General features: G+C 41.2%; 1 protein-coding gene across 2 annotated transcripts in view; it reads left to right on the forward strand.

Moving 5' to 3' along the window:
• Nucleotides 1-1,025: 1,025 nt before the first annotated feature.
• LOC143323097 (solute carrier organic anion transporter family member 1C1-like) overlaps nucleotides 1,026-27,087 on the forward strand; it is a 28,502-nt gene continuing 2,440 nt past the window's right edge. For both annotated transcript variants that reach the window (XM_076734725.1, XM_076734726.1), the window contains exons 1-14: nucleotides 1,026-1,504; nucleotides 7,485-7,651; nucleotides 14,301-14,442; nucleotides 17,580-17,712; nucleotides 18,863-18,984; nucleotides 19,075-19,221; nucleotides 19,742-19,840; nucleotides 20,746-20,994; nucleotides 21,441-21,605; nucleotides 22,821-23,016; nucleotides 23,849-24,014; nucleotides 24,279-24,451; nucleotides 26,273-26,337; nucleotides 26,434-26,551. In XM_076734725.1, the coding sequence (XP_076590840.1) occupies nucleotides 7,562-7,651; nucleotides 14,301-14,442; nucleotides 17,580-17,712; nucleotides 18,863-18,984; nucleotides 19,075-19,221; nucleotides 19,742-19,840; nucleotides 20,746-20,994; nucleotides 21,441-21,605; nucleotides 22,821-23,016; nucleotides 23,849-24,014; nucleotides 24,279-24,451; nucleotides 26,273-26,337; nucleotides 26,434-26,551 (1,865 nt within the window). In that variant the 5' untranslated portion in view covers nucleotides 1,026-1,504; nucleotides 7,485-7,561. The remainder of the gene's footprint in view (nucleotides 1,505-7,484; nucleotides 7,652-14,300; nucleotides 14,443-17,579; nucleotides 17,713-18,862; nucleotides 18,985-19,074; nucleotides 19,222-19,741; nucleotides 19,841-20,745; nucleotides 20,995-21,440; nucleotides 21,606-22,820; nucleotides 23,017-23,848; nucleotides 24,015-24,278; nucleotides 24,452-26,272; nucleotides 26,338-26,433; nucleotides 26,552-27,087) is intronic.

A 27,087-nucleotide genomic window follows, 5' to 3' on the forward strand; every position in this document is an offset into this window, starting at 1 on the left:
AGGAAAATCTGTTCGTGTAGCATGTAGCTGGGTTACAAAACGAGATGCAGGAACATGTCAGTGAAAGGCCTCACCTCCCACAAACCAGGGAGAAAATTTAAAACACAGCAACAAAATTTCTTAAGCAAGGAGACTCCTTTTCATTACTTAGAGCTACTTTGATCCTGGACCTCTACTTACAGAATTATCAACAATATCAGAGCGTCTGGACCCAAAATCCAGAGATGGTGATACGCAGCAGAGAGCACAGGAGGCTCTTCTCTCCTACGTCACGTAAGGGAAAAGGATGGGCAAAACCCACACCAGTAAAATGATGATCAGTAGAGGCAAGATTCAAAGGAGATTGTGCAGATAGAGCATGGAGAGGTCAGGAGAAATACTACAGCTTAAAAGCACTAAACACCACCACCACTAAACATTTGACAGGTTTCTCAGATGTTTTCCAATCATACACCCTCACCTTTACACTCCAGAGCTCCTCAAGGCAGCTCAAATGCCTTCAGATTTTATTGCAAAGTGATCAATAAAACCTGAACCTAGCAAATTCCTTTGAATCTGAACTTAAAAGGTCATTTGGACCACTTTCAATGAATGCAAAATTAACAATAAAAAACGTATTTTTCTGATCCAGAACACAATGATATAACCTTGTCATGTGCCTCTTCTGAACTGGGCTCCAGTGGACTTTTTATTACATAAAGTTTTAACAAGTAAACAGGACTTTTATGAGACTGTGCTGGCAGGAGAAGAGAGAACAGTGCAGTTCGTTCAGAGATAAATCAGCAAATAATGGTAATGCAAATTACCTCCAAATACAACTCATTACAAAATGCAGCCTGAGTGACAATTGCTGAGAGATTTAGAGGCAAATTTACGGCAGGATCACATTTAGTAAACCATTTAACAGTTATTTAATGATTTCCTGTTGATAAATGCAGGACACTGTAAATGCCGTATGATGCCAACAAAGCTCAGCTGAACTGTAGAGAAACGAGGGAGAGCAGGGGAGGGAGAAAGGGAGGAGAAGGGAGAAAAGAGAAGGAGAGAGGGGCAGGCAGACAGAGGGGCGGGAGACAGAGAGAAAGAGAGGAGAAAGCGAGGGAGAGAACTGTGGATTAAGGCAGCCGCTTTTCTGTGCACGCCTGTCATATTTGTCTGCAGGGTCAGTCGAAGAAAAGGAGGCAGCGGGGTCACTTTCCGAGCGCATCTAACGCGCCATATCTGCAGGCAGCGTCTCACTGCCGAGGACATGCTTGAGGAGATAAGAAGCCCTGTTTGATCCGGACCAGTCTGCCTGAGAGTCACCGTGAAGTCGGCTGGAAATGAACTCTGAAGGAACATGTCGGTGTCAGAGCATTCATGATAAGAGTCGGCGCTTCTCCTCCTTCCCCATCCACGTGAGAAGTTTGACCGGAGCCGGCTGAAGGGAGGCTACCTGCGTTTCCGATTGGCTCTTTATCTTTGAGGCTCCAGCAACTGGACGACTGTTTCACAGGACACTGAGGTACGTGAGCGTGCTTTTATTTTTTAACCAAGTAACATGTTGATGCTCCTTGTTGAATCACACACAGATGTGTGATTTAAGATAGCCAATGATTCTTTTTTTTCTTTTCTTTTCTTTTCTTTTTTTTTTAATGAAAAATGGCAAGTCTTAATTATTATTGTTATTGGTGTTTCTCGTCTGTCTCAGTCTAACCTTATCACACTCTCTTTTGTTTCAATGTTAGCATATTCAAATACAGCGTGTTGAATATCTGTGTATAACTAGGCTCTCTCATTAACAGTTCCTCTTTAAAACATTGCCATCCTGTTGCAAAGAGTTTTTTTTTTTTGTTTTTTTTTTTCCCAATCAACCAATACACTGTGAAACACTTGGAGTTTACGCAGCGAACAGTGCGCTGACCATAAAATGCAAAGGGGGGGGGGGGGCTGCTGTACCTGGCTGAGCAGCCTTTGCAGCACCCTGAGTTAAAATCTGCCACTGGGTCTTTCCTGCATGTCAGACTCTTTCCATGAAGGTTGCTTGACATGCTTGATAGGAAATATTTGCCACAAGCATCACTTGGTAAATTTTGGTCTGTGGGGATGCTACCAGATGGCTCCAGATATGCAGTCACCTTGGAAACATTTGGTTTGATGCCTTCATTTTCAGTAATGTCAGACCCAAGTCTCAAGAACAGAAACAGTTGGATAAAATCATAAAAAGTGGTCCTAATTACTTGAACTATTGCGTATATTACCTGTTCAGGGATGATTTAGGTAATAGTACAATAGTCTAATACTACCACACTGATCCAGTCATCTTAGTGAGATGTTTGAAGCAAATGTGTGGGATTCATTAAAACACCTGTGCGAACTATCACCGGTGTTGGGAGACAATGAAAATGATTTTCAGCTTACAGCAAAGACGGTGGAGCTGATGTGGATATCATCCATATTGCACCCATTTACCCAATCTGTAACCCTTTCCACATCCAAACAGAGCCATGTGTCATTTTCAGTTTAAACCCCATCTCTCTGTTTCATGGTTGGTGTGTGTGAGTGTGTTTGACCTTGTTAGCTCAGTTAGCTGAAGAGTAGAGGGGCTTTTACAGGTTAAATGTTTTTTCTGTTTCCTCTAATAATCATCACTCTGTAATGAAGACGACCTGTCCTGGTGTGTGTATGTTGAGTGAGTATTTTGACCTTTGGGCACTTAAGCCTGTGAAACTTTGGATTTTCTTACATACATATAAACTATTATTTTCATTAGTACAAAATTTAGATCTTTTTTTCTTGCTGACAATTTGTTTTTTTTTCATGCACATTCTTAGGTTTCAATTTCATAGTGTGCTTAGTTTTAGTTGATGGAATATTGTTTGTAGGATCGTAGAGAGCGGTGGAGTTGGCATTGCCAGTGGCAGCTCTAGTACTCTACTTCCACAGTCCTGCTTTGCACCCTCGGTCCATTCACAGACATCATAATATGGAGTCAGATCAGTCTCAGTATTAATGCACACAGACGGATTCACCAATGTATTACAGGATTTACATATAAATGACTCTCGACCGAAATGTTTTTCAATGCGCGCAAAAATATTTATCGTTGTATATAAATGTAAAACTAATCCACTTACAAAAAAGTAAAGTTCACAAATGTATTTTGGATGCACATATCCACAAACAAATGTATTAAACGTAATTGCAGTTTTCATCAAAAACATATTTGGAGGCTGTTACATTTCTATACAGACTGTTGAATCTGCACTAACAAACTCATGTGTGAACTTCACTGCAGTTATGTGTGGGTTTTTTGGGGCTGGATTCACAAAGTCAATCAGATGGCTCCTCCCACTTCAGCTAATCATGTAAGTGTAGATCTGACGCTGTCATTTAATGTGATCGCTGTGCTGCAATCCATTGCATGTCAGAAGTCAATAGTTCAGCATCAGTATTCCCAGTTTCCAATCTAAATGTATTCCAGTGCATCCACGTGGGAAAACATGGACGCCGCAGCAAACTGATGTTCAGACAAAGTCTGTGAGACTTGCAGTCTCTGAACATGGTAGCACACTTCAAAGGAGGCTGGAGGAGTACTGCATGCTTGCAAAGACTTCTATCAAGCACAAATCTAATCCTAGCTAACTTGCTGGCTAACACAATCTGTGGGGAGATTTGACACTATGTGATCACAAATGATACCCTTGTGTCTGTGCTTATATGATTGGCTGGAGCAGAAGAAGACATCTGACTGATTACAGATGATTCCCAGTTGAAAACCACCTGATCTGTGGAACCACATCAGGCGAGTCTAAAAAAAGTCCACATGCAGATGCAGTAAAGTTCATACATGACAAACAGCTTGTAAATGCAGGTTCAACGGTCTGTATGTAACAACATCCAAACCTTTTTGTAAATGTGGTTTAGTTTTACATTTCTATACAATGACAAATATTTTTGTGTGGACTGAAAAATAAATATGTAGAGAGTCATTTATTTATAAATCCCGAAATACATTTGTAAATCCCTCTGTGTGCATTCATTAATACTCAGACTGATCTGACTCCATATTATGATGTCAGTGTGAATGGTATGTAGTTTTTGTACAAGCAAAGATCTGTGAACAACAGCAAACATTCACACATAATGCTTGCCCTATTACGCCATAGGGATGGCATTTCTGTCTGAACTGATTACAGGTGGGTGGCCTTTAAATGCCATTGCTTTGAAAAACAAAGCTCATATCAGAAGTGGGTTGACTGATGATACTGTACTGTGTATGTTATGTGTAATATGCATATTTATGTAAGAATTTTAGTTTAAAAGATTCAAAAATTCATTAGAATTATCATCAGATTGTGAAGGAATAACAGGTCTGACATTGTGTCTAAGATGTCTTTGTATTGTGTTGCATAGATATCTGCTGAAGTTAGTATGCTAACCAGCTAGCTGCAGCCTGTCCTGTCTCATACCACTTTGTACCTCAGACCTAACAGTCCAATAACATAAACCCCAGATTGATAGGTTTCACAAGCGCCCTTAGCTTTTTTCAGTCTAATAAATAAAATAAACTCACAAAATGTCCAGACAGGAAATATTCGTACACCCATTTTCCTTATCAAATATAAAAATACAACTGTACATCTTCTGAATTTAAGTTTTTCTCTTTTACCGAACTACGATAAGATTAACTGCCTTGCTAACACGTTGTAAAACACACTTAAATCAAATTACACAAGCAAAATACAACTCAACAAACTATCTTGCCTTCCCACTGCTACGACAATTGACAACTCTGTTTTGGTCGAAATAAACCCTTCATTCATGTTCACTGGGAGGCTGCTGAGCCTGCTTCCAGTGCCCGCGGTGTAAACACCACCAAACCAATGGTGCTCTGAGCTCTCGGTCCAGGCAGAATAGGATCAGCTAATAGGCCCACTAGCCGCAGAGCTAATTAGCTAACGGTAGCTAATAGCCACAGCCATAGGTAGCTACAAAGTGTATGGTGAGCAACAGTTAGCAGTTACTCTGGGGATATGCTGCCCCCTGTTTGTTTGGAGTGACCTTCAACAGGTGGCCAGTTCTCACGTATTGTACCTTTAAAGCTCTGAAGCTAGTAAGTGGATCTTGGTGCTTAGTTCAATGCAACATACATATAATATACAATTTTAATATTTAACTGGCTGTAACAAATAAGGCTAGAATAAGGCCCCCCTATAACCTGAAGGCCTAGTGGCTGAAATTATCCAGGTCTCTGCCGGCTGTAGTGACTTTGCTGTTTACCAGACATTCCTCATCAGAGAGAATTAAATGACGTTTGATAAAGTGCTGCACCGACCACAGCACAGTGTTTGTGGGATGAGAAAAGTGGGTCTAGTGAGTATAAACATTGGTGGTACAAAAGAAAAAGAGCCAGAGCTACTGTTTTTTTTTTTCTTTTGCAAAACCTACTGCTTTTGTGGACTACTGCTTCATATTGGCCTACTTAAAGCTGCTGTTGGTCTAATTCCTTGAAAGTAGGTCAAACCTGTTGCGATTAGCCAGCTCCTTCGTTCTGCTCTGGTCTTCAAGACAGAAAATCATTCAGGGAGAGGTGCGAGCGTGTTACATGTGGGGCTAGTGGCACGATCACTGCACAGCAATGGTAGTGGTGTTGTGTTAGGTTTCTTTAGTGCATTGCGATCACTAACTGGTACCCTGGAGCAATTACATTCACTGTTTCACATGACTACTGGAAATGGGAGTGAGGGGGGAGGAGAGGCCAGTGCATGAAATAAGCAAGAGCAGTGTGAGGAGTTAGGATGAAAGAATCCAGAGAAAGGGAGAGAAAGAAGTCAGTAAAGATGAAATGATGGAATAGGTAAAAGGAGATGAAAAGAATATAAAATTAGTTTTTCATTCATTACATTTGTCTCCATATATACACAATAGAATAAATTGGAATATATGAATGATTGGATAATGTAGGAGTACTTTTCATTTGGACTTAAGTGTTGCCCTTTTGTTATCAGTTTGCATCTGAAGCCCCACAATTTCTGATCCATTTCCTGCTACCATGCTTTGCAGAACTGCAATTGTGTGAAAGGGCTTGTTTGGATTATTAGAAGTAGGGCTGTATGAGGTACTAATCAATAGTCAGTGTGTTACAGTACACACAAATTTTAGCCACTTAAAACAATCAATACCAGTTTAAGTATATGCGATGTTTAGACTATTTTCAGCACTTTGCTTTACCGTCAGACGGCCCTTTCGGACGGGAACTGAATCAATTAATATCTATCTCTCCAATCCACGGTCCAAACCAGACTCCTTTGACAAAAACATCAATTTTACCTTGCAGAACAAAAGAGCTGCTAATTTATCGCTGTCTCAATGGGTTAGCTTGTGTTATTTTGTGACTTTCTGTGTTTTAAAGGGTTAGTTAGGATTCAGAGAAACTCGGGGTGTGCCGATCACCATCTACCATAGGTGATACACTGAATATTGATAAGAGTGTCATACAACCCCACTTCAAATAACCCAGACCATCCCTTTAAAACCGATGATATATATATATATATATATATAAAATACATTACATGATGAAGCAGCTGCTACTAGGAAGTGTTCATTTTGTATCCACAGTAAAATACTTCATAAATATGTAAAGGGAGCATTGAATTTAATTGTCATTGAGGCAAATTGAGTCAAATATTGTAGCAATTAAGGGGATCAGATTGGAAAACACAGATTTTCCAGATGGATTGTAAGAATAGGAACAGAAAAATAACACAACTCCAACAACACCTACTTTACACAGGAGCCATAAAACCGCTGAATGGCTCGCAGATATTTCTGTTTTACATGATGCCTTTTTTCTTTGTTTGAGCCACTCTGTTGACCATGATGCCATTATAGCTCAGCTGAGGCTGGTTTGGCCCTGCTCACAAGCACTGCATGGATACTGCATGGGTGAGCTCAGGAATGTCCTGCAGCAAATGTGTGATGGAACAGATTGGCACCACACAGAACACCTAAAGTAGGTAATATCATGTTCGCTAAGAAATGTTAAAATTAAGTATGTGGATGAGAAAGTACATGTCGGTAATCCAGACTTTGCATTTTTCCACAATACTGCCGACAGTATGCGTATAACAATAGCATTTTCCCTTATATTTCTTCACATTATACCTTAATATTTATATGCATATAGAAGCAAATGTTGCACAAAAAAGTGAGTAGCAGATAAATCTCAATAGATAAATTAAGACAAACACCCTCCTCCATGTGAGAGCATCAGAGCAGCAGTTCTGTGAGTGCTGGGGAGATTCTGACACACAGCATTCATCATTAATGGGGATTCATTTTCACAGTGTTTATATAACCTTAAGATCACTACAACCAATATAGGGGCTATTATGTTGTGTTTTTGTATCAGTCTCCCCCCTGCCGGCTGCTGCAGACATGTTTCTGTTTTTGTGCCGAGGATGAGAAGTGGGTCACATGCTTGAATTATCCATTTGCAGGGTTGCATGCATCAGTGCCAAGAAATTGCATTACGTGGGAGACTTCTGCTTAGGAGACACAAAGACATTTCTGGAGGATGGCAGCTGAGCAAGGACGCACACAGTGGAACGGCCGCAGTGACGCCGCGGCCAGAGAACCACGCTCGTCTCCCTGCACCAGCCTGAAGGTACACAACCTGACATGCCTGGGATGAAGGAGCTCCAGCTGCCTGTTTCTCTTTCAGATGTTGTGTATGTGTATGTGTGTGTGTTTGTGTGTGGGGAGGGGGTCACATGCTCTCTTAGTATGTATGTTTGTGTGTGTTTGTGTTTGTGTGTGTGTGTGTGTGTGCACACAGAGAGCAGTACTAACTAAATAACCAAATTACAGCAATAGGCCAAAAAGTCATTTCCACAAGGATGATGTGTGTCTATGAGGGATACTGTCATCTGTCTTAATATAAAGGCATTTGCAGAATGCCAGAGGAAATTAATCATGCCCCTACTCTTCTGCTCTCAATACACTGTGACATTCCCATCAGTTCAAAGGTTCAAGAAAACTTAACAGGGCCATAGCCTTTCAGTTTAAATGTTTCCTCCCTTGGCTATCAGTGGTAAATGAGTGTTGTTGTTCCATATTGTAAGATGGTATCAAGTAGCCAATCAACAACCACTGATCAGTGATCAGCTCATAGATGGGTGTTCAAGCAACATCACAAGTGAGATGAGCAGCAGGTAGAAAACAAACCAAAATCAATCAATCAGTCAATTTATGATGAGGTCAACATTTTAAACTGTTTTAGTACCTTAAACCGCATGAATTACAAAAGCAACTGGTGGACAATGTGAGATAGGAGTAAGAAGCAAAGTTTCAGCAGATATTACATAGTGATCTGGTCAGAGCGTGAGGTGGCGGATAGTTTTGTACAGAAACTGCAGGAAGAAACATCCATGTTAAGGTAAGACAGCTCTCACTGCTTCGTGTTTATCACTGTTTATTTAATTATGTGACTATTTGTCTACTGACATAGAGTGAAGCTTCGCCTCTATACGTCTAATATGAGGTTTTGCACTAATGTAATACATGTGACACACACACACACACACACACACACACACACACACACACACACACATGTCTGGCAGTCATACTGGACACTACGGCTGGTGTATTTTGATGGTAGAAAACAGCGCACTTTTATGTAGAGCCTTGACTTCACCCAGATTCATTTGGGAGATGGCACAGCCGTACAGTGCTGAAGCTTCCTTCCTTCCTTTTGCTCACTAAACAAAATGCAACACATCCTCTCCCCTTTATGTCCAAGACATCATAAAACCTGAATTTTGAAGTTCATTTTGACCTTGGAAGAAGAGCTGACAAAACAATCCTACTTCCAGGTGAGAGGTAGTTGTTCTTTCAATCATATCACATGATCCGAGACAGAGGTTGGAGTTTGCTCATGTTCTTAGCACTTCAAAGACTTCTCACCTATGCTGACTTAAAAGTTGAGTTTCAAAGTGCATTCCTGACCTTGGGCACTCACCCGATAAACCAGTGTCCATTCAGTAGCTGTTTTGGACCTGTTGATCACATGATCTTCATCAGCAGATGGAGTTAGTGAAATCTATTTTGTCCGTCTTTACAAACACTGCTAACAAAAACTTCATCATCATACTGTTATGCCCCACATACACATGAAGTACAACACAGCACCACAGGAAGTGGTGAGTAAGTATCAACAGCAACTTTTATGCATTAATAATAGCTTACTGCAGCAAATGAACATGCCAGGGCGGACCATCAACCTAGTTTTGCTTTTGCTGCTGTTACAAAATATTTGAGCATTTACTTTTATCCATTAATTGCCCCTTGTGGCCTCTATGGCTACCATTTAGCAAAAGGACATTGTGAAATAGATGGTACACACAGGACTGTGGGGCATCTTTACTTTTCCAGAGAAAGATTAAGACAGTTTAGGTTAATTTAGTTCATTTTCCAAAATAATTTATTTCGATATTAAAAAAGCAGCCTCACATTTCCGTGTAATATTGAAGAAACACCATCTGTTATCTCTAGTTTAACCTTGTTTATTCAAAAGGTAACACAGGTAATTCATTTGAACACTGCCATCTCATCAGAGTCAAAAAACAAGTGTTATTTCTTGTGCTCTTGAGGAGAAAAAGTCATTTAGAAACAAGGACCCTCAAATCAAGCACACTTAGGTTAATGGCTTTCCACTTTAACAAATACATGCCTTTTTTTTTAATGATAATGTGTCTCTTGTGTCCTCTCACTGCCATTGTGAAAATGTCATAATGGTTACAACATTTCCCTCTGAGGAAAGATCAAGGAAATAAGGCAGAACATGATGTGAATCTCATATTGTTATAAATAGACCACCTCAGGCTCAGGTCTCTTTTCTTTCTCCCACCTCAAACAACCTAAAAAAAAAAAAAAAAACCTCAATTGGCTGAAAGCGTGTTGTCTGCGAACAACATGAAAGTTCGTAAAGCCCTAAATGAGATCAGACACTCTTGTTGCTTTTTCCTCACATGAAAGTGATGTGAGACAATGGCGCTCAAGCAGCTTATCATCATACAGGCTGCAGAGGCAGGACAGACTTTTATTTCTTCTCAGAATTGTTTGGTTCCCTGACCGGCTGGGTGGGGCATGGCACAGCCCGTTTCCACTCTAATCCTGTGCTCACTGTTATTCTCTGCTTCCTGTTAATTCCACAAATAGGACAAGTTTTTTTTTTTTTTTTTTTAATTCCTCACACCTTTCTTGCTTCAAACACCATCTCAAAACTCCCTTTCTAATCATGTTATGTGTTGTATAATAAATTGTTTCCACCTTTTTGACATCACAAATAATGGAAAACCGTGTGTACGTATGTGTGTGTGTATGTGTGTGTGTGGCAGACTCCTGTGTTAGTCTAAGCATATTAGGAGGGTGTTGAGCTAAGAACAAAAGCGGGTCGCAGGTCAGAAGGAGGCTTTGTTAAAATTTTCAAGCAGTCTTAATGTGAATCTCTTTGTAGTGATCTTTAATCTCAATGAGGCCACTGCTTATTTGGCACTTGCTAAAAACTAATTAAAAGCACACAGTGAAAATGTCACAATGCATGCCATTGTTTAAAACCGAGCACGGTGTTACTCAGAAAAAGTAATCCATTACTAATTAGCAATTAATCACTTTCATTTCTCATCATTTACTCAATAAGTAAAGTAATGACTTCGCCCTCTCGCTGAGAGTAGGTGGCAAGATGCTGCAACCAGCAGCCGATTAGCTTAGCTTATCACAAAGCCTGGGAATAAAGGGAACCAGCTACAGGTGGCTCTGTCCGAAGGTAACACCTCTAAAACTCGAATGAACACTATATTTTGTTTCTTTAATCAGCAATCAACCGGAATGTAAAAATAACTTTGCTTGATAGATATATTGACAAAAGCTTTAATTCTAGATATTGGAGCAGAGTTCTGTTGAAATTTTATATGCAGTGCAAGTAAAACAAATACAGCAGACCAGTACCTCAGTACCTGCATTGTAACTACAGGAAATTAGTTTCTGACTTTCCACTATTTTTTTATTGTTTCTGAGCAAATTAACAACTAGATTTGCCTTTAAATTTATATGTATGGAGCCAGAATGGTTGAGCCTTGTTGTGAACTAAGGCATGCAGATGGTGATCTGAAATGAGATCTGAAACTATTAAACAAGAGCAAAATGCCATGACAAATAATGCTGAATGTGTGTGAGGAGCTGACCACCTGAATCAGTTTTCAGTTTTCATTTCCTTTAAAAGCAGCCTGGTCCTTGCCGTGGTGCATTAAAAGGTTGTCTAAGAAGACAGGAGAGGTCGTTGTGAGCTACCAAATGACTTTGCAGCAATAAAAACAATAGTATAATTAAGAACATGACACCAGTGTTGTCTTAACAGAGCGTTTTCCTTGCTTAGGAAGGAAAAGAAAGGCCATACATACTTGCTTGCAACTTAATCCCTCCAGGAAATGCACATGTGATGAGCTACTCTGGTTAATGCCCCACAGCATGATCTCAACCGAGGTCTGTTTGCATTGATAGCCCCTCTCCCATCATTTCATGTAAATGGAGATGCGAGGAGAGGTAGAGGGATAAGATAAGTTGTTAGTGTGCCACTGTGGTTTTACCATAGCCAGCTGCTTCCAATTCAACTCTCACTAAACTGTGAAAAGGTCACACTGTATCCCCAGTGCTGATTACTTGAACTTTATGAGCGGTTTTGTTGGAATATCCTGCAGGTTACTGCAGTACGTATGTAAGCTCTACTTCCAGTCATTGTGCATTCTGTGAACATGGTATGTCTTTGTCTGATCATTTGTGTAATCTGAGTCTCATGTGTGCTGCTTTTCTCATTTCAAGCAGAAGAACCATGACCAAGGTCACAAACCATCACCGATTTACAAGCACACAGGGAGAAAGAGATGACAGTCAGTGTACAGGCAACACAGCGCTGTTATTCTCCGTCTGTCAAAACTCTGCACAGAGAAATCACCGGAGTGAAAACACTGTCACTTTTATGTTTTCAAAAGACCATTTGGCAAAAAAAAGGCACAAGCAGTTACATTACTGAGTTAAGGTTAAAGACTTCAGGACTTCACCACAGATCTGTACAGGCTTGTTTAACAGGGGTTGCCTTTAGTGCAGTTTTGAAGTATATATTGAAAAAGTCATTTTCCTTTTACAAAGTCACAATTTTTATTTCCCATAAGCAGAAATGTGTAAGCATGTGGACGTATGTTCGTTCTTAATAAAAAAAAAAATTACAAAAATAGTTTCTTATCAGGCATCCTTTCATCTGGCTGTAGTATATTTGATCTCTATTATCATACTGACTGTTTGTTTCCTGGCTCAATGGGGGCAAAAGAAACATACGCTGATTAACATAATCAGATCAACTGAATAACTGAGTTTGGCATGTCCCAGTTCTTATGACATTAAGACTGTATTATCATGGTGGCTCCTGCGTGTCTGTGTGTGTGTGTGTGTGTGTGTGTGTGTGTGTGTGTGTATGTGTGTGTGTGTGTGTGTGTGTGTGGTTGAGCCAGTTGTCTGAGTTTGAGGTTTGTTTAAATATCTAATAAAGTAATAATCATAATGATAATAATATCTAATAAAATAAATATCTAAATAAAAAATTTGAAAACTGATTCAAGCTGTCTGTGCTGCTGTTCAATGGCACAGATGATTATGTATGTTTTATGTATAACGATATCTCTACTGCTTGCTCCTGTAGGCAAGCAGGGGCTAACATGTGACCTTAGGTTAGATTAGTCAACTATTCCTTAACACAAATCAGTTTTCGCTTCTGACTTATTTCACATGAATCTGGGTTGAAACAACTTTTTCACGTTCCATCATAACGTTCACTCCATGACACACCAATTCATTAATTACTCAGTAAATATCACATACCAAAATCTAAGCATCCCAACGCGTAATCAACTTAATTTTACTCATATAGCACCGAATCATAACAGTTATCTTAGGACACTTTTCATATAGAGCAGGTCTAGATCACACCCTTGATAATATTACTTACAGAGACCCAACAATTCCCACCATGAGCAAGCATGTAGCTACAGCGGCAAGGAAAAACTCACAGAAACTGCAAGCAGAACCAGGATCTTGGTTGGCAACCATCAGCCTCCAGCAGTTGGGATGAAGGAGGAAAGAGAATTCGCAGTAGCACAATGCAAGTTGTAAAGTGATAGTAACAGTATTGATAATAATAATGAATGAATAATAAAGAATGAGCAGATTACTTTAATTTGTGAAGATCCATTGAAAATTATTGGTGGCCAATGATTGCATTTTGTTTGTTCATGTGTATCACGACAGCCAATAAAAAGCTAATAACCCTGAAAATCCTGATTAAGTACTGTATGTAAATGGTTGTGGGGAGAAATGAAGCGATACTTTGACTGACTGTTTATGGTCTGTTTCTCTTGCATTGGAAGTGCTGTGGGATGTGTCACTAATTGAGACTGTTGTATCCATCCTATAACGTAAAAAAGCCAGACGCAACCCATTTTGTGATTTTACTCATTCTCGTTCCATTTGATGTTAGACTAACATGTCCTACTGAGTGAAAAAGGAAATAAAATACCAAAGCTCTGAGTAGGTTTCGGGACTACTGTGATGCTGATAAGATAAGTGAATTTATCTGGTATTTTGGGCCTCGGCCATCAATGAATCTGTTTATTAGATTTCCTTTGGTTGTAACTGCAGGAGAATTGTTGATCTGTTAGAGATGGCTCAATGCTCTTCCGTCTCATTATAGCCCAAATTAAAATTCAAAATGATCCGTGGGGATTCCTCCTCTGTCTCAGTTTCCTTTCACTTTCCTCTTTTTTGTCACGCATTGTTTTGACGTCCGTCCAGCCCTGCGCTAGTCCATCCCACACGGATTCTCTCTTTGATCATCCATTTGTCAGTCTGGCTGTCTTAACCGGAGCCAGTTATTCTCTCATTGTTGTTGACTGTTCATGCACTTTGTGTCCATCTCTACCCTTTTATTCAAGCGACGCTGGCACTTGTTAATGAGTGAACATTGGGCTGATGAAAGTGGTTTAATGAGTTGAGTTCATGCATCGTAGCAACGGCAGTGATATCACTGAAGTGCTTCTTTTCTTTTTTTTGTCCACTGTGATATTTTCATGTCAGTGATGATTTCTATACCTGATAATTAGGTTAAAGCATTGTATTTCCGTGCATGTGTTTCCATGCCCCTGTGGGTATTAATGTAAAATCTATTTCTTTGTTTCTTTCTCTCTCATCTCCCTCTCTTCTCCCAGATGTTTCTGGTGGCTTTGTCCTTTGCCTATTTTGCAAAGGCTCTGTCGGGGAGCTACATGAAGAGCACAATAACTCAGCTGGAGAGGCGCTTTGACATCCCGAGTTACCTAATAGGTGTCATTGACGGGAGCTTTGAGATAGGTGAGTAGGCCTGCCAGTCACTGCTGTTATTTTGTTGTTCTGTTTGCAGCCTCTGTGTCATGGGCTCCCCTCCCTTCTGTCTTTCTGCCTGACGGAAATATGAATGGGTCACAGAGGTATTCAAGCTGCAGATAAAGGATTCATCAGGCTTCCGAGAAGAGGACAGAGGGGTGTGTGTGTGTGTGTGTGTGTGTGTGTGTGGTGAGTCATAGTGTCGAGCAGGGACATAGTAGGTTCCGAGCTTTCTTTACACTGTCGACAGCCGGATGCCTGAATTTGTAAGGTTTTCTCACCATAATTCATTTAATTTCAGCCTTCCTCCAGTAATATGCATGAGCATTTACCAGCTTTTATCTGACATGTGAATCAGCAACAAGCAGAATGACCCCCAGGGCGATACTAAAACGATTTGTTGTGTAAGTGCAACACAAACTGCCCAGCTCTCTGCAGGCCCTTATGAATATATCACATTCATTCGTTTCTTGTACGGCATGTCCAGCTTGTTTTTTCTGCTGGGAATGTAAATTATCTTATGGACAAGTAATGTTTTCAATATAAAATGATGCAGATGGTATTAAAATAGACACATAAACAACTAAAAAAAGCTGTCCTGAAAACTATCTTCGCGTGTGGAGTTCGAAAGAAGCGAGCTCTCCAGGTGTCTGTAGCCTGCTCCTCCTCTCTGCTTGAGGCTAGCGGTTCAAGGCTGCATTAGCTGCTACAAGCATAATACACTCAAACCTCTGACCGAATTGTCGTCGCTGTTGTAGCATTTTTTTTTTAAACTGTCCATTGTGACTTCAAAATAATATTTAGCATGAAAGGTTAGGTAAGGGTAAGGGTGTTTACAAAAAATGGTCATGTTTTGTACGAAAACACTGTGTAGTGACTCAACCAGACTGACAACTGAAAGGGCAGAAAGAGACAACAGTTACATAAGAATATAAGAGATCACCAGTCACTAAAAGAAATTTTAAGCTTAGCATCAAAATCTTTGCAGAGTTAAATAGAAAAAGGCTCCTGTGTGACTGTCAAGTGCACAATAATGCCTATAACAAGCTGGAATTGACAGGCGTGTTGCTTTAGATCTATTCTTAAAACTTGTCTCAGATTAACACTACTGGGCCTGGATGAATGTCAGCTGATCATATTATGGGCTGTCAAATCAACCCCACTGAGTAGACTGCAGAGGGCACAAAGAAAAACATCCCAAAACATCTAGAGCCCAGTCGCACTGTCGTGGTTCAGTAATGATTCAGGGTCACTTACGCTTTTCTGGACTGGAAAGTAACTTCAAAAATGAGTATTTGGGGGAATGTGGTTACCACTGTATTCTCTAGTACTGGCAGTCTGGTGTCACATGGAATAAAAGTAGGATTTAGATTACTGACCAAACCAAAGATTTAGTTTGTGAAAATATATGGCTAGTTAGTGGATCTGGCTCATAGTGCCTCTGTATAACACAGCAAATACTGTGCGTACTTTATGTAACCTGCGGTTCCTCGTAACACAGAAGAATTCTTGATGACATTCAGCAAAGTGTGTTCCCAGATTGTCCACTGACCAGTTTCTAGGCCAGTTATGTAAGGCCAGTCCATTCAACTCAAGTGTCTGTTGGAGGTTATAAATCATACATAGCTTCCAGAGCCAAGATGAGACCCAAAGAGACATGATTCATGCAAGATAAAAGTCATTACACACTATCAGCCATTCTACTTCTGTTCTTTGTGCTGTCAGGGAGGCAGTTTGGGCCCGTGGTGACATGATAGTAGTGAAAAATAATTAACATTTTTCTTCAATAACATTATGGGGGAGTGTGCAACCTGCTGTTACTCTGATGGAGGTGGGGTGTATCTGCTGGAGGAAAAGGTGAGGATGACGCCTCCAGTGCCGTCGGAGCTGAATACCCTGGATCTCTCTCTGCCTCTGTTTCTCCACCTCCTCTGAAAGCTGCTTCTCCCGTGTGGCCAAGGCAACAGGCTTTTTCTATAGGACCGTTGCCAGGGTAACATAGAGGCAGAGCAGGGCAGCGTGAAGAGGAAAGAAAGAGGAAAGTGCGAGAAACAAGAGGGGAGAAGAGAGCAGAGGGAAAACAAAGTGAGAGGAGAGAAGGGGGAGAGCAGAGGAATAAAGAAGAAAAAGGAGGGTGGAGAGTGGAAACGATGGGCGTTGAGTTGAGCCAGTGGAGCTCAGCTGACGTAGGTACTCGCACATATGCTGCATGAATCACTCTCAGCATGAACTGAACACATGCTGGATATCCAGAAAGTTCAAACAAGTAACGAAACATGAGAAATGATCACCGAGAGAACACGATGAAATTAGCTGAAAAGGAAACAAAGATCTCCTGTTTCGCTCTGGGAAAGTACACACAGCCGCAGTACTCGCTAAAACTCTGAGTACCATGTACGATACTGTGTAAGAGACAAGTTTCCAGTAATTTCTCCTAAGCATACATAAAGGTTACACACACGTCTACTCATACTTAGCTGACATCTTGCTTCTCTCTCTCTCTCTCTCACTCACACACACACGCTACACGCACACACACATGCACAACAGCTGAATGATTGCTGGAGGGTTTGACGTCATCCTGTCAAATGAACCTTTACATTAGAAGAAGGTCAGGCGGCACAGGATAAGCTTATCTCTCTAGACCAGTTTTCCATCTGGTTTACAGTGTTTTTAGTTAGATCAAAGCCAAAACGCACTAAAAGGTGACGTTCCCACCCGGCATCGTTTCATTTTCGTGCCATCTAACACGCTTGCTGCTTCATTCTGGAGATAATAAAGAATCTCTTGGAGCACGACGGTAATGCACCACGTGTGAGAACACGACCTCATCTGCCTTTCAAATGAGGGACATACACAGCAGTGTAGCTTTCAGTTTTCAGCTGATACTTTTCACACGAACATTTCACGCAGAAGTCACCCGACATGTACATGTCAAAATGTCTGTCAGACTATTATAATGATATGTATCTACATTATACTTTATGACGGATGAATGGTTGTTTTCTAGTTAACTTTTCTATTATTTTGTTTCAGGACACACATAAACTACATTCACACATTAATTTGGAGAATGAACTGCAGCTCTGTAAGTCTGATATTTCTGGCTGGCTCCATCCTCACAGGTAACCTGATGGTGATAGCTTTCGTCAGTTACTTTGGGGCCAAGCTCCATCGGCCAAAGATCATTGCAGTGGGTTGTGTACTGATGTCCATCGGCACCTTCATCATCGCTCTGCCTCACTTCATCATCGGTCGGTAAGTAAAAGAGTCCGTAGGCCTGGCTGTTGTTTGACCTCAGCTATATACGCAGATACTCATGTTGGTTTAATACAACAACGCTGGAGTTTCCAACACATCGATAAGAGCAGTACAAGAGCTACAGAGCACATTTCTTAATCTGGTAATTTCGATTTGTTGTCGATGTGCAACACGTTCTCATCCCAGGTCGTCAAATACCAACACACCTTTGTCACACTCATCTCATACAGACGCACAAGGTACCCTATAGCATGTGTTTGCCTTCCTGCCAGAAACCCATTCAAACATGTGGTTAACATTGTCAAATGGTCGCTCCTGTGAAACACTTACAGTTTGGTTAGATTTCGGCTGTAATGCTACTTTGTTACACTGAAGAAAAGACTGATTGAGGAAAAGCCTTTCTCACACATGGTTAACGTTGTGCAACGGCTGCACTTTGGTCAGGTTTAGGCACCAAAAGTACTTAGTTAGGTTTAGGACAAAACCTTTGGCTCTTGGTTTCACGTGGTACATGAACGCAGGTCGCCCAGGTGAAAGTCCTGTGCGTGACCCACAGCTCTACGCCAACCTACACCCTTCATGGGACTTTGTCGCTCTGTATATTACACCAACTTGTTCTGAGCGTCTAATGTTGCTGTAGGTGGATTTACATTGGAGTCAGTTGAAAACCCAGTGCGTCTCACACAGACACACTGCATGAGAAGGCGAGGGGCGTGACAAAATGTTGGTGTTGGCGGTCTGGGAATGAGACCGGGTCTCATGTGATATATTTTTGATGAAGCAGCCTTGTTAACATTAAATTAAAAACATGCTCGGATTCATTTAACAATTAGATAAGGTCTCACTGACACAACAACAACTGGTACATACATTATAATGCACAGCAGTGAATGTTTTAAGGGCACACCACTGGATTTACATCAATACAACAGGAAAAGGTCATGTCAATGTATCATGCTAGCTTCTATTTTACTTCAGGTTACTATTCCAGTGCGTTTTGAGTATAGATGCCTCAGCATGGCTTCACTTTTCACTTTTTCCAACTTCCATACTGACATACTGCACTTATGAAATCTACCTGCAGTCAGATTCACAGATTATAACCTATAACAGTAAAATCCTTATTCCATTTGTGTTTTGTACACAGCTATGAATTTGAAACATCGGTGCGGTGGATGGTGAACTCAACACTGAACCCCTCTCCTTGTACGGGGGGCTCCCCAGCAGACCTGACCCAAGGTGGTAAACTGCCTGAAGTGCCAGCCACAGGTGAGGATTTACACACACGCACACACACACACGCACGCACGTAAACTATTGTAGACAAGTAAAGACGTGCCAGCTAATCTTTTCCTCCAGGTTGTGAAGGTGAATCCAACCTGTCCATGTGGATCTATGTACTTCTGGGAAATGTCTTGCGGGGGATCGGAGAGACGCCTGTGCAGCCACTTGGGATCTCTTACATAGATGATTTTGCTACTGAGGAGAATGCTGCGCTATATGTTGGTAAGAGTAATATAACCCAGTGGTGGACATACACTAAACACCTTATCCCTGATGGTATTCCATGCACATGATCTCTAAAATGTAATCTATAAAATGTGCAACTAAACTCCAGAGCCAGCGCATAAAATCTATGTTGATGTTGATTTCAGGGAAACAGTAATTAAAGTCTGGCTGCAGCCTAGCGCCACATGGTGAAGTAAACACAGTCTTGTTTATAGCACATGACAGTATGTCACAATAATGCCATGCTTGCTGAAAGCCCTACCATGTGCAACAGTGATGTTTTACTAAAAACGAGCAAGGCAGGAAAGCCCTTTAGTGTCCTATGATAGCAGTATTACTGAAAAAGAACATGCTGACTTAGCAGGTCATTTCCAAATAACGAGGGTTTTAAAACAGGTTGGAAAAAATGCGGTGAAATGTCTGTGCAGTACTCGGTATTATCAACAGCATCTCATCTGTTAATACAGATAGCCAGAGTCCTTACTAGTCTGTGTGTTTTGTGTTTGTCGTATCCCAGGCTGTGTGCAGACCATCTCAGTGGTTGGCCCCGTGTTCGGCTACCTACTGGGCTCCCTTTGTGCCAAAATCTATGTGGACATTGGATTTGTAAAAATGGGTGAGTTTAAACAGAACATACATTTCTAAGTATTTCAGGTTGGACAATTATGTGAATTTACAGACTGTCTAGACTAATTTGATGTCATTAACCGCTCCTCCCAGACTGAAGAGCTCATGTGAATGGAATTTAGAAAACATTTCCTGGCTCTCACATCATCCACCTTTAGGAGCTTAACACTTTAACAGGCTAATTTTAGTGGCCAGAATAGGTTAGTAAGATATCTCTTTATATATCCAGCCAGTTTCCCCACACTTATTCCCAGATTCAATTTTGTAATACGTTCAAAATGTCATAGTCATTTAGTCATATCAGGCTAGACTGAAGTCACTGGAAATGTTATTAGTAAAACCTGTATTTTTCCTGCCAATGCAGATCTAAATGTCTGCTCTGAGAAAGTCCTTTTCATTCATAAAACTGAGGCATGACATTATCAGATGTGACCGCAGATAGACCTCAAGCAGTGTACTTACAGCTGGACAGGTGTACAAGATTAGCATCACTTAGCTAATGAACGAGGCACGGCGAGGGAAAAGAAGGACAAAGCCCCGTGATAGACGACAATCAAATAGAGTGCAGAACTAAAGCAAAAAAAAAAAAGCAGAAGACAGAACTGAAGAGAGGAAAGAAACAGACACGGCATGCTGTCCATTTCAGACATTATTGCAATGAAACGGCGGACCACAGGTTGTTAGGGTTGTTCTGATCACCTCTGGCGCTCCTTAATAGCAAATCTGCCTCCGTCTTTGCATCCATTTAGTTTATTTGCCAGCGAAGCAAAGGGAGTTCAGTGGGTTTTAGAAAACCTGTAGAACTAAGTCAAAAACATCATAAAATTGCCCCCTGCATGGTTCATATGTGGTCTGTATTGATTTACATCTCATCGTCTGCCCCCCCCAACACAGAAACTATCACCATCACCCCAGCAGATGCTCGCTGGGTGGGCGCCTGGTGGCTGGGCTACCTCATAGCTGGGGTCATCACCCTGCTGTCTGCCATCCCATTCTGGTTTCTGCCCCGCTCCCTGCCCATGTCTGGGCCCCGGGGCCCAGAAAAGTGCACACCAGAGCAGACAAGTTTCATTAAAGACTCGCCTCTACTTAAGCACAAGTATCCTGCGGATGACAACACCAGTTTCATAGAGATGGCCAAAGGTAAGGATGGACGGGGAGGTTAGCAGTCAGATAACACGCTATTTTTATACTCTATGGTCTCTGGAGGGCTGTCTGAACTACTGAATATTTATTCTCTTATGTGAGTCAGATAGTTTTCAGGTTCCATCAGTGGTCCCTGTAGTTGTCGGCATTCATCATGAATGATTGAACGATTTAAAGTCACTACATTCTGTAGCTGGGATGTGTTTTAATTGACACTAAGGGGGGGGCACAGTTTGACATTTTGAAATTCTCTACGCAGAGAGTTTAATTTTGTTGTACTGTCACAAGGATATACTCCTTCGCTTCCTATGAGACCATGTAGACAGAAATGCAAACTTCATTTCAAAGCAGTAAATAGAGATTGTTACAGTCCGCAGTCACCATTGCATAGCTACATCTCGTAAAAATATTGTGTTTCAGCTCTGATTTGTGTTCCTCTGCAGACTTTATTCCAACCCTGCGAACTCTGCTGGGACACCCCGTGTATTTGATCTACCTGTGTGTGACAATCATCCAGCTGAACTCCCTCATTGGCATGGTCACCTACAAGCCCAAGTACATCGAGCAGCACTTCAGGCAGTCTGCCTCAAAGGCCAACTTTCTGATGGGTACATGTGCTTTGAATATTGCTCTGTCACGTAAATCGTCTGTGTATTACAAGCAGGAAAGTCAGCGCACAGCAGACCCAGGGAAGGCTTTTCTGCTTGGTTCACATTAAATGGGAGAAAGAGCTCTTGGATGTGCCTGCTTAATTCTTGTGTTTATAACATGCACTGCAGAGATGACACATTTAACATGTTTATCATTCCAAGCCTTTCCCCCCTGTTAATTTGTGGTGTTTTGCATTTGCTGAACGAAGCAGAAAAAAAGCCCTTTAAGGGGGGATATTGTGAAAGAAAGGAGAACTGGGTTGGTTATGTTCTAATTTAGCCTACTAACCGCCACAGCTGCAGAGACGGAAGCTTTGTGAATATGAAATGAAATATCTAACGAAGTTGGTAACATAAGATGAAAGCATTGACGTACATGTGGTCTCATCAAGGGAGATGCCTGCACGGACCAGACTGGCTGCATATGAAAGAGAATGCATTATTAGTGACCAGAGCTAACGACATGGGTATAGATAAAAGGCCATGTCTTCACATTGATGTTCAATGAAGGTATGAGAGAACAGACTAAAATAATAAAAAGCAGGGCTCTTCTCTGATCAAGGGGATTTGGAATTTGTGTCTTATTTTTTTCTCTGAAAGCGTCTCAGTAGCTTACTTGCATGTGATATTAGCAAAGCTTTGATACAATATTAAATCGTATTGTCTGTCTTTGTTCAAATCCAGACTTAGCCTTTAAGGCACCCGTTTGTGGGATTAAGTGGCATCTGGCAGTGAGGTTGCAGGTTTCAACCAAATGAATAGCCCTCATCTCACCTCTCCCTTTCTAAGCATGTAGGAGAACCAACAGTGGCCGCGAAATGTGCGACATCAGACCTTTAGGAAACATTTGGTTCCTTGGATAACGTTCTTATTTTTGTCCTTCAGAAAAACACGTTGAGAACGTCTTGTTTTGATCTCCCATAATGTTCATGGGGATGTTAACAGGACTTTCCTGGCCTTGTGTACACACACACACACACACACACACACACACACATTCATACACACACACATATATATGTACACTAATGAAAACATACTTATGAATATCAGAACCCATGTCTGCCCTATTCTGCCAACAGATCCCCCTTAATCTTACACACTGGATCTTTAGAGCATCATCTCCTTTCAGGTAACACTGATCGTGTGATTTGCCATTTCTCTTAATCTTAGGTGTGATCAATATCCCAGCTGTGGCACTGGGTATGTTTTCTGGAGGTTTACTAATGAAGAGGTTGAAGCTGAACATCATGGGAGCAGCCAAGTTTGCCTTTGGCACCTCTCTGATTGGTTACATCCTGTCACTGTTCTTCTTCGCAATGAGCTGCGAGAACGCCAAGGTAGCTGGGGTGACACTCTCCTACGACAGGTGAGTCAGCGTTAGTTTACATAAATCTGTCCGATTATTAATGTTTCAAGGTGTGACGAAAGTTAAACTGAGAGTGAGAGCGTGGAGTTGTATCTTAGCAGAACTGGCATCGAATGGCCGTAGGTTTCCATGGGGGCCACACATGAAGGAACAGCATGAGAAGCGCTGACAGAACAAGCAGGAACATGCAGGTTGCTGTTTCACACCGTGGCAACCCGTGGGTGATCGCAAGCTTAAACCCAGCCAGAAATAACATAACAGACCAACAAAACAGTCAGCTCCTGTGTGTGCCCGATGCACCGCCGAGCCTGACAACTGAGCTTCCACGGCAGACACAAGTGAAGTGACGCTGCTGACAAAACAGATGAAAAGCAGCCAGATGGGTGCAATGTGCTAATTAAGCAACAGTGAATGTTGCTAAAGCTGACACACACAATCAAAACCCAGCAGTCCTTGTAGTAAATAGAATTTCCTAACGTTCATTAACTGTGCATTTACTTTCACAAACCACGTTTAAAGAAAATGCTAAATAATAACATGCAATAGTAAGTTTTCCTACAGAATTTCTTTACGTTTTTTAATATGGGCATATCCATGTGTGTGCGTATACATGGATTTAGGAGAGGAAGACAACATTATTATTAAAAGATACCAAATACATTAAAATGTGCATCAGTCTCTCTGTGAGTAACATTGCTTCTGCCTTTATTTTACTAATGCATTACAAGTACGCTAAGCATTTTCAGGTATAATTATATCAAGAGTACTACAACAAATTCTGTAATGACATAATAAATAATTCCCCCTCGTTTGTGCTTCCTCTTGCTTTCAGCGTGGAGACGATATCTTATGATAAACCCTCGGCGTTCACAACCTGCAACTCGGTCTGCGTTTGTTCAGCGAGTGACTGGGACCCTGTCTGTGGAGAGAACGGCATCACGTATGTGTCTCCCTGTCTTGCTGGCTGCACCAGCTCTGCCGGCACGGGAAAAAACACAGTAAGCTGTCAAAGACGTGTCACTCTGTTGTGTAGATGTGCGCATTTATTTGTTTCAATATCAATATACATTTCAGTATCAATATTTTGTATCAAAGCATCTAGTCTTTACGGCTATGTGCTGCAGTTTGCTGTTTATATGGGAATCTCTGTGTGTTGCAGACATGTGTGTGGTGTTTGTGCGCGTACAGTACACCCTTTTCATTGCTGTGTTTATGTCCTGCTATACATGGTCACATGTGTGCGGCTATACATGTCTCTCCAGGTCTTCTCTAACTGTAGCTGTGTCGGTGTGGCTGGTAACTTTACGGCCAGTACAGGTCAGTGCCCTCACACGGACGACTGCGACAGGATGTTCCCATACTTCCTGGCTCTCTCTGTCATCACTTCCTTTATCATCTCCCTTGGGGGGACACCGGGCTACATGCTTCTCATCAGGTCAGATGTGAATTGAAAACGGGTCATATCAGCTTTAATGTCATCATATGCAGCATTTTGAGTTGCATGTGTTGTTTTATTTCCAGATTCTGGACATATGAAATAATTTTACATTTATACTGGTGCAAATTTAATTTTGGCCTAGATGATTTGCACCCTGTGGAGCTGTTAGCTGGTGCTGATTTCAGAAGCTTCTTTTTAGCCCACCAATGCAGCTTGATGATGATCCATTGACAGGTTTCATGTAATTTGCGACTTTGAAAGGAAAAATCTTACATTTGAGCTGCTTATTTCCAAGAATCGTGGAAAGTGTGGAGGTTTTTAATGCACTTCCATACCTGACTTACTGTTACTGGAAACCGCTATGTGTTGTATGTCTGCATGTTATTGTTTTTTTGAAGGATAAACGCCTCTATGTGATGGCACTGGGTAGAAGGACATGGCCAGTTGAGAATCACTTAAACCCTTGAAGGCCAATTTCTGATCTAATGCTCACATCTAATGGTCAGGGAGACTCTTGAGTTACTAACTGTTATAAATTCTTGTCGATTTGCTGATCTTGTAGCAAGAGCACCTTTGATTCCAACAACTGTCAAACACGATATGGTCCTGACAGCTGTGATAGAAGGCATCATTCAGTGTAGTTAGCAGCAGGTATTTTAGAGATCCCCTATATAAACCTAATGACTGTCAAAGGTCTAAATCATGAAGTTGTGCAAGGCTGCAGCAGAGTGTTTCTCAAATCTGAATTAATGTTGTGTTATGAATGACAATAAATGATGGTCGGGGTAGAAACGGGGATGTCATCCATCATTAACTTCCTATAATGACTGGCCCTTCAGATACAGAGGAAATGGGTCGTGACAATCGGTGCTCCATCTCTCTCACTCTTTCTCAAGAGGATCATGAGACGATTGGTTGCTCTGTGTTACTGACATTGTAATTAAAATATATTATTTTGCATGGAGAGCGGAGGATGCAGTTCATGGACTAGAGGCTGGAAGGGGAGCTTTCACTCCCAGGTCCCTACTGAACATGTATTCTGGAGTTTTTCCTGCCAGCTTCTGGTCCCAGGCCCAACTAGTTTCACTGATGCACACACATGCATGCACATCCATGTTTTAAAGAAAATGAGTGAAATATCGACAAAATGTTGTTGATAAAATACATATATGTTAGGACTCTGACATTTCCATGGCAATGGAAAACATACAGAATGCATGTAGCCCAAAATCCTGTACTATGAACTAGATATACAGTAGATTCCCTTGCACCACAGCACCCCCTGCTGGCTGATGTTCCACTTAACTCCTAGACCTCTTTTACTGATGAGACCTTCCTTAGATGCAGGACAACACACCCGATGCTTTTTTTTTTTTATCCTCTACTGTCCACTGGTGTGAAGTTTTCAGATAAAATTGTCTCATTCAGAAAATGTTTACAAAATTCTGCGTACACACAACACATGCACACACTTAAAAGATCGCTTAAGGCCGTATCAGCTGATCCTGTCGGGATGCACTGGCCTCACTGAAACGAATTTACCTTACTTGCTGTGTTTTTATGTATTTTTGCACCATTTATTTTAATGTCTATGTATTACCTGAAACACTGTTTGGGCTCATGAAATTCTTGAAAAGTGTGACATTATGTGTGTACATTGGTTTGTCTGAACTTGAGATTACTTGTATTTTATTGAGGAGTAAGAAAGGAACTTGAGTTAACTGGCCTTGAATGTGTTCTGGTTTGTACTGCGGACATTTTCTAACTAGTTTCTGATGGTATTCCTGAAAAATGTCTGCAATTTTTGTCTTCTTTCAGGTGCATTAAGCCACAGCTGAAGTCTCTGGCCTTGGGTTTCCATGCTCTGGCGACACGCACCCTCGGTAAGTCTCCTTCTGACTGCTCTGAACAGCATTAGCAGAATCTGTTGTATCTGTTCTGGGGGATGTGGTTGTGAAAATCTGTTTTTGGCCATCCAGCGGGGATCCCAGCACCTATCTACTTCGGCGCAATCATCGACACCACATGTCTAAAATGGGGTCAGAAGAGGTGTGGAGGCATAGGAGCCTGTAGAATCTACAACACCACGGCCTACAGGTAGTTCTCACCAGTGTCATCTTTCATTTATTCATTAGTATCAGATTTTTTTTACATTTCATGTGGCAGTGATTACAAGGTTTTGTACAATGTGGAATTTGAAACTTAGCACAAAAACAACAACTGAGCACCTTAGGTTAATGTATGTTTGACATGTTAAGTTCTGACTGACTGCAGTACAAATCATAAAGAATGAACCATGAGCTCTTGGGATGGTCGATAGCCAACTCTCTGCTGCAAAGCTGGCTTACACTAGGTGACATCTTTGTGTGTTTGCATATATCAGGATAATTCTGACTTTAGATGAATTTGACATGTAAAATGATTTTGCAGTTTTTTCAGCTTTGTTATCTCTCTCATGTTGCTTTGAGGACTTCATACAAAGCACAGACTTGTATAAATTTGCAACAGTAATTTTCTTTTCCTAACTTCAAAACTGCACTTTCTCCACAAAGTGTTAGTGAAAATATACTGCAGAAGTGTTCAGACTGTGAGGCATGTGAACCTCGGAGAGAGAGGTGAAGAGACATGAGGTA

Source organism: Chaetodon auriga, chromosome 7 (assembly GCF_051107435.1).
Source record: "Chaetodon auriga isolate fChaAug3 chromosome 7, fChaAug3.hap1, whole genome shotgun sequence".
Taxonomy (NCBI): Eukaryota; Metazoa; Chordata; class Actinopteri; order Chaetodontiformes; family Chaetodontidae; genus Chaetodon; species Chaetodon auriga.